Below are 16,285 nucleotides of genomic sequence, written 5' to 3' on the forward strand. Positions count from 1 at the left end.
GTAATAGCCACTGTATTTCCCTAAGCAGCCTTAAAGAACCTAATGCTGTGGAACCAGGGAATCAGAGAATATTAGAGGAAACCTTGGACCTCTCCTTTTGTACTTACCCCACTCTCTCCCTTGTATCATACTTGTGTGTTTATAGTTTTCTCCTGTTAGATAAGTTCTTTGATAAGCATCTAAATACCTTTCTATTCCTTGGATAACACCTCACACACAGTAGGTACTCAAGAAATGATCTTTGACTTAATGAAGTTCATTCCTCTCTGTTTATAGTAGAGGAAACAAGGAGCAAAGAGACATGATATAATATGACCAAAGTCACACAGCTACTTAGTGACAGAACTCAGAGAGCTCAGATTTCAAGATTCCCTGCCTGGAACTTGAGGCTCAAAATTTGCCTGGTCTGCAAGACTGGCAGTGATCTATAGAACTCTCTTCTCAGACTTGGAATCCTCCCTCTCCCTCCCAATCAGTGTTTCATCCTTCTTACAAATTTGCCTAGCTCATCCATTCCCCATTGTTTGATGAGAATGCTTTTTTTTTGGACTTGGTCAAAATCCTTGGCTGGATCTCCTCTGGGGTCAGAAAGGGATCTTATACCCATAATCTAGGGCAATAATTTTATCTGTCTGTGTTATGGAAGGCAGGGAGAGAGGTAGGTCTCTCCATGGCCATAGGAGGTAAGGGAGCAGAACATTCCAAAGGAATGAGATATAGATTACTGAACGGCTAGAATGTTTGACCTAATCTATCAGACTATATTTCACCTCCTTCCCACACACCAGAGTATAGAATGTATAATGGTCCCACTTAACTGCTTTTCCATCATTGCTAGTCACTTCTTCCTCTTCTGCATTCCCAACCAGAAACAGATCCACATATTTCCTAAACCCATCCATTCTCTCCATCCCAGCTACTTTCACTTGTCCCCATTGCCATCTAAGTGATACAGTAAATAAAATGCTATGCTTGGAATCAAGAAGACCCAAGCTCAGACACTTACTATGTCACTCTGGATAAGTCACTTAATCTCTGCCTTAGTTTCCTCAATTATGAAATGGAGATCACATCCACTTTGTAGGATAGGAAGGATAAGAGAGATAATATTTTTAAAGGGCTTTGTAAGTCATTATATAAATGGTAGTTATTATTAATTTCCTGAGTGACGTAGCCTCAAAGGTTGATTACTCTTTACTTAGCTTGAACAAGAGGCTTTTGATCAAGTATAATAGTCACTCCTTATAGAGATCCCTGGATGGAAAAGGTCAGTCCAAACTCAACTTCTCTTCTTTTTTCCCCCTGCAGAAAACCAAAAGAGATGTCAATAACTTTGATCAAGACTTTACCCGGGAAGAACCAGTCCTCACACTAGTTGATGAAGCAATTGTTAAGCAAATCAATCAAGAGGAATTCAAAGGGTTCTCATATTTTGGAGATGAGCTGCTCCCTTAAGAAGCTGCCCCAGGATACAGGATTCAGGAGACTGAAGAAAGGGTTTCCATGGAAGTCAAATTTCCTGAGATTCAGTAATTCATGAACTACATCTGCCAAGAGCCCACACCCCCACTTATAACTTTATTTATTGTATCCCACTCTCATCTCCCTCAGGTTCAACTTAGCAGCCTGGCCTATCTCCTATCTTGTGACCCAAAGGCACTCTTAAGTTCTGTCTCACCAAGGAACACAAAATCACTTTGTTCCAGAAATTGTAGTTGTAACACACTGCCATATTTTTTTTACCATTTGCAAACCGGGTTTCACTACTAGGGGTCACTTGTCAAGGATGCAAATATCATGCTTTTTACTGAACAGGAAAAAGGGAGGAGGAGGAGGAGGAGGAAGACAAGAAGGCAGAAGAGGAGGAGGAGGAGGAAGAAGAAAAGGAAGAAGAGAAGGAGAAAGAAGGGGAAGAAGAGAAAGAAGAAGAAGAAGAAGAAGAATTAACTACATTTTTTGGCAAATCTTACTTCTCATAAACTTGTATCTCAAGAAAGGAATCACTATTAATTTTTAATGTCAATTTGATTTCTCATGAAATTGCATTTTTAAGTAGAAGAACATTTGAAAAGAAAATCAAACTGGCTAAAGGTAAGAAACTTTGATATCATGTCAGTAGCTATTAAAGGGCTAAATTGCAATGAGAACCAAATTATCCAAAGTCAGTATAAAATATAGCTTTAGTAGAGAGAGGTTTTCATAGGGGTCTTCCCATGTGTTTATAGACAGATGAACATTCAGGACTTCTCCCAAACTAGTGAGACTCTGCCTGAACACACATGCCATTGGAGAGAAAGCCAAAAACACTGGTGATCTTGGAGAAGTTCAGTTCCAAAATTCTGCTCCTAGTTTTGGTCCTAGATCCTGCATCATCTATTTATATTTATTTTTCACTGCAGTGTGTTACTTTTGCACACTTTTATAAAATCATAGTACTACTATGTTGTGTTGTGTGTGTATGTGTGTGTTTTTAATTAACTGTATAAAACTGAATCTAAAACCTCTGCTTTGGGAAGAAGCAGAAGAAAACAAAAGATGGCAGAAGGTCAAGATATGTGAATAGTGACCATCTGGCAGGGGTGAATGCATGTGGCGGTATATAGTGGTAACTTAGGCGAATGCCACTAAGAGACTGTGAAGTTACCTCTTGTAGATACGCTGACAGTGTTATATACCTTGATTTCCAGGTATTCATCCCCTGTAATTTTGTGTAGTTTGAGCTCAGAGGTCATTTGATTATCTATTTTATTGAACCCATTGCGCAGCAAACCAAATCCGCACTAAGCATTGTAGGTGGATTACTCAGCTGCGCCCCACCCCGTATACATATACATATATATAAATATATACATATATATATATATATACTTGTGAGTGGCAAAGTAGCCCCAATAAAGCTTTTTGCCTTTTGTACAGGTGAGATTTTTGTACATAGTGTTTGCTGCAAGGCCTGTGGAATTAATTCATTGAATATAAAGGTATCAACTGCTGCATGTCCAGGCATATTATAAAACTTTAGTCTATGAAAGAATAATTATAATAATGTCAGGTGCAATACTCTGTATGTGTATTGGTTCAAGTTTTGTTGGAGAGATGGGGATGTATTTTCAGTTCATTTGTTTTGTTTGAAAAGATGTAAACTTATATTAAGCTATGCTCGAGCCCCTGTATAGTTCTCTTAAACTCTGCTATATGATGATCATGATTGGAAAGAGAAAGGCATGTTGGGTGGGGAAGAAGAGGGGGTGGGATTGGCAGCAGCAGAGATGGAGTCCGTGGTTCCCAAAAGATATTGTTCACCTGGGTGACCACGAGAGAGTTGTAAGAGTCCTTTTTACATCTGGCTGGTCACAGCCTTTGAGACTATTGATAATGTTCAGTTCGATTCTTTTAAAAACTCAGGTGTAATTATTATCTATTCTTATGATGCTTTCAAATATTAAATATTACTCTATATAAGTCTATGTGTATCTGTTGGCATACAGGTGAAATAATGGAGCGGGCAAACAGATTAATTTAATTTATCTTCAATGACTTTATATCCTGGGGAAAGTCTATCTTCTGGAGTTGAGTACAAGCACAGAACATCTTAATGGTTGCATCATCTCATTTTTAGAAAGACATGATAATACTGCCCATAAATTTTCATGTGTCACTACTGCTTTCTGTATTTTTCTTTCCCTACCATATTTAAGTTGGAACATCTAGACAAGAATTAGCCACCATGCCAAGTGGCCTTGTACTAGGGGACTAAACAGCTAGGAAGATGCCATTTATTTATAATGTTCTACTATTGATAGAACAGCTAGTGGGCCTTCCTCCCATATGATTGGAAATTCTTCAGGGGGTGTGGGGGAGAAAGATCTAAAAAGCCCATCTCCCAAGCCTACATGAGTGGGCCCTCCCTCTGCCTTGCAGGGAAGTCAGTCCTCATAAGCCTTGGATTTACACAAAACCTTGGACTCTATCAAAATATCCCATAACAGAGTTTTCAACCCAACAGTCAATAAATTAATCTTAATGGATTTCCATTAGTAAGTTTCTCTGTTACCTTGAGTGTTATTATTTTATTTTATTCTTAAAAGAAAGATTTCCTTAAAATGGACACACTGTTACAATTCTGCCTAATCTTTCTTTTTTTTCTAGTGACTAAGGGTCTTTCTCTCTCTCTCTCTCTCTCTCTCTCTCTCTCTCTCTCTCTCTCTCTCTCTCTCTCTCTCTCTCTCCCTCTCTCCCCCCCCCCCCCCTCCCTCCCCTTCTCTCCCTCTCCCTCTCTCTCCCTGTCTTTTTCTAAGGGGAAAAAAATAACACACATACAATCACAGAATTCAGAATGCCCCTAGAATTAAGGATAACTATCTGTCCTCTTATATTCTTTCAACATGGAATTTAAACAGAAATAATGTTTTTCCCAGAAGTGAAAAAACAAATCTCTCTCTCTCTCTCTCTCTCTCTCTCTCTCTCTCTCTCTCTCTCTCTCTCTCTCTCAAGAAATGACTCAGAAATTACCTCTTTTTAAATTATGTGCAAAATAGTTTCAGCTATATAGAAAATGTATTCAGTTTTAGGAATTTTTTTTGTATAGTGATGCTTTATTTGTACAGGATTTTCTCCTTTTGTGGATGTAATTTGAATTTCTTGCCATTCATTAGTGTTATTTTCATTGTAAACATGACTGTGCCAAATGTACTGTATTCAAAAGGATGTGAATGTGTATGTTTCAGAACCTAATAAATACAACTGATGTTCAATCTTATCACTTAAAATCTGAGTGAACATATTTATTCCCTCCCCAAAAATATTCTTTGCTCCCTCCTAAGAATAAATTGTTTGGTGGGGAAAATGATTTGGCTCTATCTCACTTTCAGATTGGGCTTTTCAGCATTGAGTGTTTTCATGAAAAATAATCCAATTTATATGCCCCCCTCCCTATTATGTACTATCCTTCCTTACTATTTCTGTGATTGCTGCTCACAAGAGATAAAACTGAAGTGAATAGTTTAACAAGATCAGCTGATGCTTCTAATGGGCAGGAAGCCCAGTTTTAGGCTGCATTCCCCTGAAAAAAAAGTTCTTAACCCTTTTTGTGTGTATTATGGACCCCTTGGTAAAATGTATGGACTCCAGCTTATTGACTCCTCAGAATAACATATTTAAAAACATAAAATAAAATGGATAGGATTACAATTTTGTTGTTGTTGTTCAGTCATTTTTTTAGTTGGCTCTTTGTTGACCCCATTTGGATTTATTTTTTTGGTAAAGATACTGGAGAGATTTGTCAGTTCCTTCTCCAGCTCATGTTACAGATGAAGAAACTAAGGCAAATGATGTAGAGTGACTTGGCCAAGGTCACACAATTAGAAGTGTCTGAGGCCAGATTTGAACTCAGGAAAGTGAGACTTACTGACTTCAAGCATGGCTTTCTATCCATTGCATCACCTTACACCCATGGGATTACAAAGAAACCAATTATGGTGAACCACAATTCTCAGAAAATTGTTTTAAAAAAAAATGTCTGTATACTCCAGCTTAAGGACCTCTACTCTAGAAGCACCAAGAGAGAGCTAATATTTATATCATACTTTCAAGTTTCTGAACCATTCTTCATGCAAATATTATTCTCATTTTATAGATGGGGAAATTTGGGGTGAAAAAATAAATGACTTGTCCAGAGCTAATAAGTATCAAAAGTGGAATCTGAGGTCAGGTCTTCCCAACACCAAATGGAGCACTCTCTCTACTCTCTCATGCTGCATTCTAACATGAAGGCCAGAGATACAAGAGAATTTTGAAACCTGCATTTTCACTTGTTGTCCCTTAGCATTCTGAACCAATGATATATTCCAGTCTGGAAAGAACTCCTTGAGCTTAAGGACCTTGTCTTGTTCTTCTTTGTCCATTCCACAATGTATGACACCTAGAAGCCACTCAATAAATATCTGTAGATAGCAATAATGACAATGGTGGAAATCTAGCTGGGGGGTGCTGGTAAATGTTTAACAACCAGCTCTCAAAAAGAGAAAAAAAATATACACCACATACTTTTTAAGTTTAATCTGAATTATTGACATTTTTATGCCTCAGTTTCTTAAGTCTATGTGATCAAAAAGATAAAGAATTAAGCCCTGATTTACCAATTTCTGAGGTGTTAATACTTAACAATGAAAATTTAACAACCAGCTCTTGAAGCTGACTCCAACACAGCCCTGGATTCAACCCAATGTCTGTGCTTTTTCTACTCCATTAATGATCTCTAAAGATCTTTTCAGCTCTAAAGCAATGATCCTATTCCCCTGATTACTGTAACACTCGGCTTTTCCCTCCTTTAAACACAACTTTTCCCAAAAGACTGAACAAGGAAGTCCTTTGTGAACTTTGCACTCACCAGATGGTACAGGCAACCAGAACATCCCATTCCCTGAATATTGTGGGAATTGGCCAAGATTTTCTCTGCCAACCCAAAGTTACAGCCTCAAAGTAACAGTTCTCAGTACATGTAATCCTCTCTTTTCCTCTTCACATTTTTTCCAACACCTTCAAAATGGTGGATGAAATCTTGATTCCCTTTTCTCTTCAACTTTTTGTTGCTTTAATTGAATTGTATTCCTTCTTCAGTGGGAATCAGGAGTGCAAAAAGTTTTGACTCAAATGGCAAGGCAGATAAAACTGTGTAGTTATGTTATTTATCATTACAAATTCTACCTACATTAATTCAGGGTGGCCATTAGAGTTCATTAGCTGAGAGCTAAATGTGACTTCCCAGACCATCCATTCCAATCTCTTCATCTTATAGGAAATGAAAGAGCTCAAAGGAGAGAATGATTTGACTGCAATCGTATAGGAAATAGCAGGGCTTGGATAGTTCAGCATTTCTGAGTTCAAAGTTAGTACTTTTCCTATTATACTATGCTAGCTCCCATGAAACACTAAACAAAAAGTAGCTTGGTAGGTCAGTAATCTGCCAGACCTGGAATCAGGAAGACTTGAGTTCAAATCCAACCTCAGGCACCTTCTAGCTATGTAACCCTAAGCAAGACACTTCACTGTTGTTTGCCTTGGTTTCCTCATCTGTAAAATGGAAATAATAAGAGCACCCACCTCCCTCAGTTGGTGTGAGAATCCAATGAAATAATAATCATAAAGAGCCCAGCACAGTGTCTGGCAGATAGTAAGAACTATTTGAATATTAGCTAGTAGAATTATCTATGTAATCAAGCACTTATGGTATATTTTAAATAATATTATAATGATTAAGTATTTATATATACTTTATATGTTACATTTTATATTTTATTAAACATTTATGCTTGGTTATATTTTATATAAATATTTACATAATTGTTACATAATGTATTTTATTATTTGTGTTATATTACATTTTATGATAGTTTATTAAATATTTATAATATATTATTACTTATATCTTATATTTATATTTCATTAAGTATTTCTGAGATATTATATTACTATTATAAGTAATGTAATTTGTATATGCATAGTATTTTATGCTTAACAAGGAAAGGACAAAAGACAATCTTGTCAGGTAGGTAAGACATGTCACATCCCTAATTGACAGATATGGAAGCTATGGTTCAGACGAAATGATTTGCCCATGGCTGTATATCTAATAAGAATAGAATCTAAGCTTTGGGAAGGCTGGAATTATTTGTTTGGGATTTGGTAACCATAACTCTAACATAATAGCTGTTCCATACTAGGTGTCTAAAGTATTTGAATTAAATTAGATTAAAGTATCAGAGCTGAGATTCAAGCCCACACTTTTCCTACTCCCAAATCTAGAGCTCTTAATGGTAACATGAAGTCATTTTCCTTGGGAAAGATTCCTTATTCTCTTCTATTTAGCTTTTCTCCCACTAACAGAATTCCCAGGTGACTCTGAACATCACACACACTAAGGTGATTCCCAGATCTGAAGAGGGATTTTGGAGTAATTTCTGAAACAGGATACATGGGTTAAACAATTTTCATCAAAATGTAGACCTGCATAGAACCTTGAACATCATCTTGTCAATGTTGCTCATTATCTCTGCTCAGGGGGACTAAAGCAGTTATTCCCTGACCTGATGTTAATAATAAAGAAGTCTATCTTTCTGTGACATGACAGAAGCAGATGGGAGAGATTGTATGGCTACTTGTCAGATTATTTTTTTAAATAAGATCAATCAAATAGTCATAATATCCTTTAGCTTAGAAGTTCTATGATTCTTGGGGCAGCTAGGTGGCATAGTGGATAAAGCACCAGCCCTGGAGTCAGGAGTACCTGGGTTCAAATCCTGTCTCAGACACTTAATAATTACCTAGCTGTGTGGCCTTGGGCAAGCCAGTTAACCCCATTTGCCTTGCAAAAAAAACCTAAAAAAAAATTTCTATGATTTTATGACTTGTCAAAACATATGACTAAACTTCATTTCTGATGAATCATGGGCAAAAGATACTGCCAGAAAGAACCTAGCAAGCATTGCCAAGGATTATGAAGTATGGGTCAAAAAATGGAAGATATTGGAGGCATAGGAGGTGTTTTGACAAAATAGGCAGATTCAGGAGGCTAGCTGATATTAAGAAGATGGGATCTAAACATGGAATCTGGAATTCTAAACCACCACTTAACCTATAATAATGATGGATATCTGAAGGCTGATAAAAGCACATTTGCCTGAAGAGCTATAAATCTATCCAAAAAGGTTTTTTACTATTCTTTTTTTATTTTTATTTTTTTTCCCAAAAGGTTTTTCAAATGAAAAGTTAGATTGTGAGCTCCTTGAGAGCTAGGACTATCTCTTTTTGATTATTTTTGGATCTCTCATATCTAGCACAGTTCCTACCAAAGAAGTGTTAAACAAATTTGATTGATTGAATGAAAGGGGGGGGGGACAATAAGATTGAAGATTTATATCTATCAAGCTAAATGCAATAATTACAAATAGAAAAATAGCAGTGGAGATGTCCCAAAACTCACTGAAGTCAAATTCAAGAAAGGATTGAGTAAAATCAAAACAGGGCCTCAGAAATATACTCAAATGTACAAATTATGAATGACAAAGTGAGCCGAAGACCTCAAAGCAAACATGCATATTTGGTTTCGTAGATATTATTGCATGGGAACCTACTGAATAGAACACAGGGTGTGACATCAGGAAACCCTGAATTGGAACTCTAGCCTCAAACACTTCCCAACTGTAACCCTGGGCAAGTCACTTCCCCCTATTTGTCTCAATTCCTCATCTATAAAATTAGCTGGAGAAGGAAATGGCAAATCATTCTGGTATCTTTGCCAAGGAAACCCCAAATGGGGCCATGAAGAGTTGAATATAACTGAACCATTAAACAGCAACAGCAATAACAACAAAAGATATTATTGAGACTTGATAGGATTGTCTCAATCAGGAAGACTAGACATTTTGCGAGGCAGAGATGAAAAAATGAGATGAAAAGAGAGAGCATTTCAGGAAGGAAAGGAGAGAGGAAAGAAGGAAGGAAAAGAAAGAGGAGAGAAGGAAGGGAAAGAAGAAAGAAGGGAGACAGGAAAGAAGAAAGAAGGAGAGAGGAAAGAAGGAAGGAAAGAAGAAAGGAAGGCAGGAAGAAAAAGAAAAAGGAAGAAGAAAAATGAATGAATGAAAAAAATTATTCTCTGTTTATTAATATATACCAAGCATTGTTTCCCAGTAAAAAATACAAAAAGAAGACAGTTATGCTTTCAGGAAACTCACATTCCACTTGATGAAGAGATCATAAGCAAGAGAGTTCAGCTGCAAGATAGGTTAAAAACTCAGAGTTCATAAGGTACACAAGTTAGGAAGATGGCATGACCAAGGAATCCTTAAAATCAACTAGGTGGCTTGTGCAAAGATATGGGAGGTAGTTTATGGGGAAGAGCTGGCAGGTCAGTGTGGCTAGAGTGTAGAATTCATGAAGAGGAAATATTAAATAATTCTGGAAAGGCAAATGATAATCAGGTTATGGAGGTCTTAAATGTCTGTAGGTAAGAGAGGAAAGATAAATACATGGGAATGTTTTGAGCAGGGGAATGACATGGTTCCTTATCTGTCCCCCCCCCCCAAAATTGATTTATTGGGTATGCAAAGGATGAATTGAAAGGTAAAGCAGAGGGAGCAGAAGGATTTTACAGTAGTCTCAGTATGTGATAAGGGTCTGAACTAGGATTTTAGTGACATGAGTAGAGAAGACAGGATGGATATGAAAGATGTTAGGGAAGTAGAATCAACAAAATTGATCAACAAAATCAGCAAAATTCTTTAACAATTGAGTTAATATGAGAGGAAGGTATAAGAGAAAGATATGTCTGATGTCAATATAGGTGTCTAGAAAGATGGAGGTATGTTAAGAGTCACATGGATGGATTTCAAGAAGCCACCAATCTTCTGAAACTCTCAAAAGCTGGTAAATTTTTGTCTTTTCTCAATGACAATTTAATCTTTCTTTAGAAAGATTCTGCTACCTTTAGGTAGCAGAAAAAGGAAAAGGAAAACATTAAGCACCTATTAGGGGCAACTAAGTGACAAAGAACTAGGAGGTCTCATCTTCAAGAGTTCACATCTGACCTTAGATACTTCCTAACTGTGTCATCCTGGGGAAAGTCACTTCACCCTATTTGCTTCAGTTTCTTCATCTGTAAAATGAACTGGAGAAGGAAATGGTAAACCACTTCAGTATCTTTGTTAAGAAAACCCTAAATGGGGTCAGGAAGAATCTGACATGACTGAAAACAACACAACAAACCCCTTCTAGGCACCAGACATTGTGGTAAGTGTTTTATAAATATTATCTTGTTTGATTCTTACAACAATCCTGTAAGGAAGGTCCTATTATCATTGTCCTCATTTACATGTGAGGTCAAATTTGAACTCAGGTCTCCATGACTCCAGATCAGTGTGAAGAAGGATAATGGTTATTCTGGACAAGACTAGCCAATAAAGAAGAATTAGTTGCTGAAGTACAAATAATAGGAATTTGAGGAAAACTAAATCTTAGACAGTATGATAGAAAAAAAAATCTGACTTTGTCTTCCACATGCTCTTGTTTACAAGAAAGCAGTTTTCACCAGGTTGAGAGAAAAGTTAGGTGTGCTCCCCTGGCCAAAAATTCTAAAAGGGAAATCAGCCCTGAAGGTATGAAAATGAGAGTCTGAATAGATAAAAAGAAAGGATTCTAATAAGGATGGGAAAGGGATGTTGCCTCAAGAGAATAATATGGATGCAAGGGAATTCAATCAAGAACTGAAATTATTTTAGAATAAGTACATAAGATGGAAACAAGTTTTAGAAAGAATATATTTTAAAATGGACTGGTCTTAACATTTTCATATTGTTAGTTCATTAACGTTTTCAGAGCACTCTAAATACATCATCTCATCTGTTAGGTCTGCATCAGTAGCCCTTAAATTCAGTATAAGCTAACACTGATAAATGCTGAACATAGCAAAAATAAAACAAAATAACATCAATCTTTTTATTGTTTTAATGCAGGGAAAAAAAGAATTACAACCTGGTGACTGGAGGACTGGGGGATTCAAATGTTATTTCAATTTTTGAAGAAGAAAAGAGTGCAGAATCAGATAAGCCCATGAGCTTGATTTCGATCCCTTTCAAAATTCTAGAATGTATTAGAAAAATAGTGAGCATCTTAAGTAAGAAAGGGACAATTCAAGAGAGTTTGTTTGCACAGCAACCTGGGAAAGACAGATGCAATTATTATCCCCAGTTTAAAACTGAGAAATCGGAGGTAGGTAGAGGTTAAGTGACTTGTCCAAGGTCAAACACAACTAGGATATGGTTGAGACCAGATTTAAACTTAGGTCTTCCAGGACCATCTAGCTGGACTATCCAGGACTATCCACTGAGCCGCCTAGTTGATTCTAAGGCTTCCTTGGTCATGCCATCTTCCTAACTTGTGTACCTTATGAACTCTGAGTTTTTAACCTATCTTGCAGCTGAACTCTCCTGCTTATGATCTCTTCATCAAGTGAAATGTGAGTTCCCTGAAAGCATAACTGTCTTCTTTTTTGTATTTTTACTGGGAAACAATGCTTGGTACATTAATAAACAGAGAATAATTTTTTTCATTCATTCATTTTTCTTCTTCCTTTTTCTTTTTCTTCCTGCCTTCCTTTCTTCTTTCCTTCCTTCTTTCCTCTCTCCCTTTCTTTCTTCTTTCCTGTCTCCCTTCCTTCTCTCCTCTTTCTTTTCCTTCCTTCTTTCCTCTCTCCTTTCCTTCCTTCTTTTCTTCTTTCTCTTCCTTCCTTTCTTTTCTTCTCCCTTCCTTTGTGTTGCTCAAGTCCATAACCTGGGACTTAATCTTTCACTCTTCATTCTCACTTACTCCATCTCTCTCATCTGTTCCCCTCTTTCTAGTCACATCACAACTACCCAGATTCATCTCACTACTCTACTAATTGCTCTCTCTGCACCCAGCTTCTTTACTTTCCAATCTAAATTCTATACAGTTACCAAGTTGATACTCTTAAAGCACAGATGAGACATGATCATGGCACTCTCCTGTTCTGAAAACCTTCAGTGTCTCCTACTTCTTCTAGAATAAATTATACACTCATCTGCTTATCAGTTAAAGCATCCAAACTCCAAATCTGAGCTGAAACTATGTATTCAGTGATAGGATAGGATGGGATGGGATGGGATGGGTAGATGACAGAGATAGATCAAAGTATGATAGAGATGGATGATGCATGATAGAACTACATGAGTAGACAGATAGATGATAGAAATAGAAAGAGATGATAGATAGATGATAGAGATAGAAAGAGATGATAGATAGATGATAGAGATAGAAAGAGATGATAGATAGATGATAGATAGATAGATGATAGAGATAGAAAGAGATAGATAGATGATAGAGATAGAAAGAGATGATAGATGGATAGATGATAGAGATAGAAAGAGATGATAGATAGATAGATAGATATAGATAGGTGATAGAGATAGAAAGAGATGATAGATAGATGATAGATAGATAGATAGATGATAGAGATAGAAAGAGATGATAGATAGATAGATGATAGAGATAGAAAGAGATGATAGATGGATAGATAGATGATAGAGATAGAAAGAGATGATAGATGGATAGATAGATGATAGAGATAGAAAGAGATGATAGATGGATAGATAGATGATAGAGATAGAAAGAGATGATAGATAGATGATAGAGATAGAAAGAGATGATAGATATAGATAGATGATAGAGATAGAAAGAGCTGATAGATAGATAGATGATAGAGATAGAGATGATAGATAGATAGATAGATAGATGATAGAGATAGAAAGAGATGATAGATAGATGATAGAGATAGAAAGATGATAGATAGATAGATAGATAGATAGATAGATGATAGAGATAGAAAGAGATGATAGATAGATGATAGAGATAGAAAGAGATGATAGACAGATAGATGATAGAGATAGAAAGAGATGATAGATAGATGATAGATAGATAGATAGATAGATACATAGATGATAGAGATAGAAAGAGATAATAGATAGATAGATGATAGAGATAGAAAGAGATGATAGATAGATAGATAGATGATAAAGATAGAAAGAGATGATAGATAGATGATAGATAGATAGATAGATAGATAGATAGATGATAGAGATAGAAAGAGATGATAGATAGATAGATGGGTGATAGAGATAGAAAGAGATGATAGATGGATAGATGATAGAGATAGAAAGAGATGATAGTTAGATGATAGAGTAGAAAGAGATGATAGATAGATGATAGAGATAGAACTACATGAGTAGACAGATAGATGATAGAGATAGAAAGAGATGATAGATAGATAGATGATAGAGATAGAAAGAGATGATAGATAGATAGATGATAGAGATAGAAAGAGATGATTGATGGATAGATAGATGATAGAGATAGAAAGAGATGATAGATAGATGATAGAGATAGAAAGAGATGATAGATAGATAGATGATAGAGATAGAAAGAGATGATAGATAGGTGATAGAGATAGAAAGAGATGATAGATAGATAAATGATAGAGATAGAAAGAGATGATAGATAGATGATAGATAGATAGATAGATAGATGATAGAGATAGAGAAAGAGATGATAGATAGATAGATGGGTGATAGAGATAGAAAGAGATGATAGATGGATAGATGATAGAGATAGAAAGAGATGATAGATAGATGATAGAGATAGAAAGAGATGATAGATAGATGATAGAGATAGAACTACATGAGTAGACAGATAGATGATAGAGATAGAAAGAGATGATAGATAGATAGATGATAGAGATAGAAAGAGATGATAGATAGATAGATGATAGAGATAGAAAGAGATGATAGATAGATGATAGAGATAGAAAGAGATGATAGATAGATGATAGAGATAGAAAGAGATGATAGATAGATAGATATAGATAGATGATAGAGATAGAAAGAGATGATAGATAGATGATAGATAGATAGATAGATAGATGATAGAGATAGAAAGAGATGATAGATAGATAGATAGATGGGTGATAGAGATAGAAAGAGATGATGGATAGATGATAGAGATAGAAAGAGATGATAGACAGATGATAGAGATAGAAAGAGATGATAGATAGATGATAGAGATAGAACTACATGAGTAGACAGATAGATGATAGAGATAGAAAGAGATGATAGATAGATAGATAGATGATAGAGATAGAAAGAGATGATACATGGATAGATGATAGAGATAGAAAGAGATGATAGATAGATGATAGAGATAGAAAGAGATGATAGATAGATAGATATAGATAGGTGATAGAGATAGAAAGAGATGATAGATAGATGATAGATAGATAGATAGATGATAGAGATAGAAAGAGATGATAGATAGATGATAGAGATAGAAAGAGATGATAGATAGATAGATATAGATAGGTGATAGAGATAGAAAGAGATGATAGATAGATGATAGATAGATAGATAGATAGATAGATGATAGAGATAGAAAGAGATGGTAGATAGATGATAGAGATAGAAAGAGATGATAGATAGATAGATGATAGAGAAAGAGATGATAGATAGATGATAGATAGATAGATAGATAGATGATAGAGATAGAAAGAGATGCTAGATAGATAGATGATAGAGATAGAAAGAGATGCTAGATAGATGATAGAGATAGAAAGAGATGCTAGATAGATAGATGATAGAGATAGAAACAGATGATAGATAGATAGATAGATAGATAGATAGATAGATAGATGATAGAGATAGATAGAGATGATAGATAGATAGATAGATAGATAGATAGATAGATAGATAGATAGATAGATAGATATAGATGATAGAAAGAGAAAGAGAGATAGACAGACAGATCATTTAAGGACTTAATATGTATCAGACACTGTCCTAAATGCTGGAAATCCATATAAAGGAAATAAGCTAGTCCTTGTATTCAAAGAGTTTATCTTCTAATAGGGCATGACAATACCTAGGGGTGGGAAGAAGGTTGACTGTGAGACCATAGGAAGTGGTGCAGTACTCTGGTTACCATCCAGAAAAAGGACAATTACCTGAATTCATGTGCTTCCCCTAATTGAATATAAGCTCCTTGAGGGTAGGAACTGTTTGGAGGTTTGTCTTTGTAAGCTCAGGACCTGAGTTAACAGGGGAGTCAGGGTCCCCTTTTACACATGAGCTGAGAGGGTGACAAGAATTTAAAGGACCCCCCCCCAACTTGGGCTAGCTAATTTGTGATGGGGGGTATTTGGATAGGAGGATTCAGAGTAGAAACTACTCCCCTAGGAAGCCAAGCCTGGGTAGAGTACTCTAAGAGGATGGTCTAGGAGGCAAAGGAGCCTAAGATAAGAAGTAGCAAGGCAGGGAAGGAGAGATGAGAACATACCCCAAACAAAGGCCTGACTTCCTAGCTCAGCCATGGGCCAGCCCTGTGGGTACTCAGTAAATATTTATTGGGTGGCCAGGGGACTGAATACCCGTCTGTAAACACTCTGCCCCCTGTGTCGGAGCACAATGGCTCATTTTTCTTCAGCCCTGCACACTGTCTGCCTTCTGTTTCTGGAGTCCTGGGCTTCTGAGATCCCCTTATTGAGAGCTGAGCTGACGTGGTCAGACCCACTTTCCTGGGGCTCAGCATCACCCTGCCTTGGCTCTGACTCAGCAGACCCTTCATCTCCTACCAAATTCCCCAGGAAGCAGCCTGGCAAGGGGCAGCAGGGATGAGTGTTCAGAGAGCCCATTTGTCCCCTCAGACCTGCTCCTACATTTCCCTTGAGCCATTC

General features: G+C 36.5%; 1 protein-coding gene and 1 long non-coding RNA gene across 3 annotated transcripts in view; one reads left to right on the top strand and one right to left on the bottom strand.

Annotated features, from left to right (window-relative positions):
* Window positions 1-7,172, top strand: part of PRKCE (protein kinase C epsilon) — a 653,543-nt gene extending 646,371 nt beyond the window's left edge. For both annotated transcript variants that reach the window (XM_074205195.1, XM_074205202.1), the window contains one exon: window positions 1,309-7,172. In XM_074205195.1, coding sequence (XP_074061296.1) covers window positions 1,309-1,455 — 147 coding nt within the window. In that variant the 3' untranslated portion in view covers window positions 1,456-7,172. The remainder of the gene's footprint in view (window positions 1-1,308) is intronic.
* The window catches only part of LOC141501319 (uncharacterized), an 81,725-nt gene that overhangs the window by 30,089 nt on the left and 35,351 nt on the right, over window positions 1-16,285 (bottom strand). The gene's annotated exons all lie outside the window — the stretch shown is intronic.

Source organism: Macrotis lagotis, chromosome 1 (genome assembly GCF_037893015.1).
Source record: "Macrotis lagotis isolate mMagLag1 chromosome 1, bilby.v1.9.chrom.fasta, whole genome shotgun sequence".
In the NCBI taxonomy this organism is placed as follows: domain Eukaryota; kingdom Metazoa; phylum Chordata; class Mammalia; order Peramelemorphia; family Peramelidae; genus Macrotis; species Macrotis lagotis.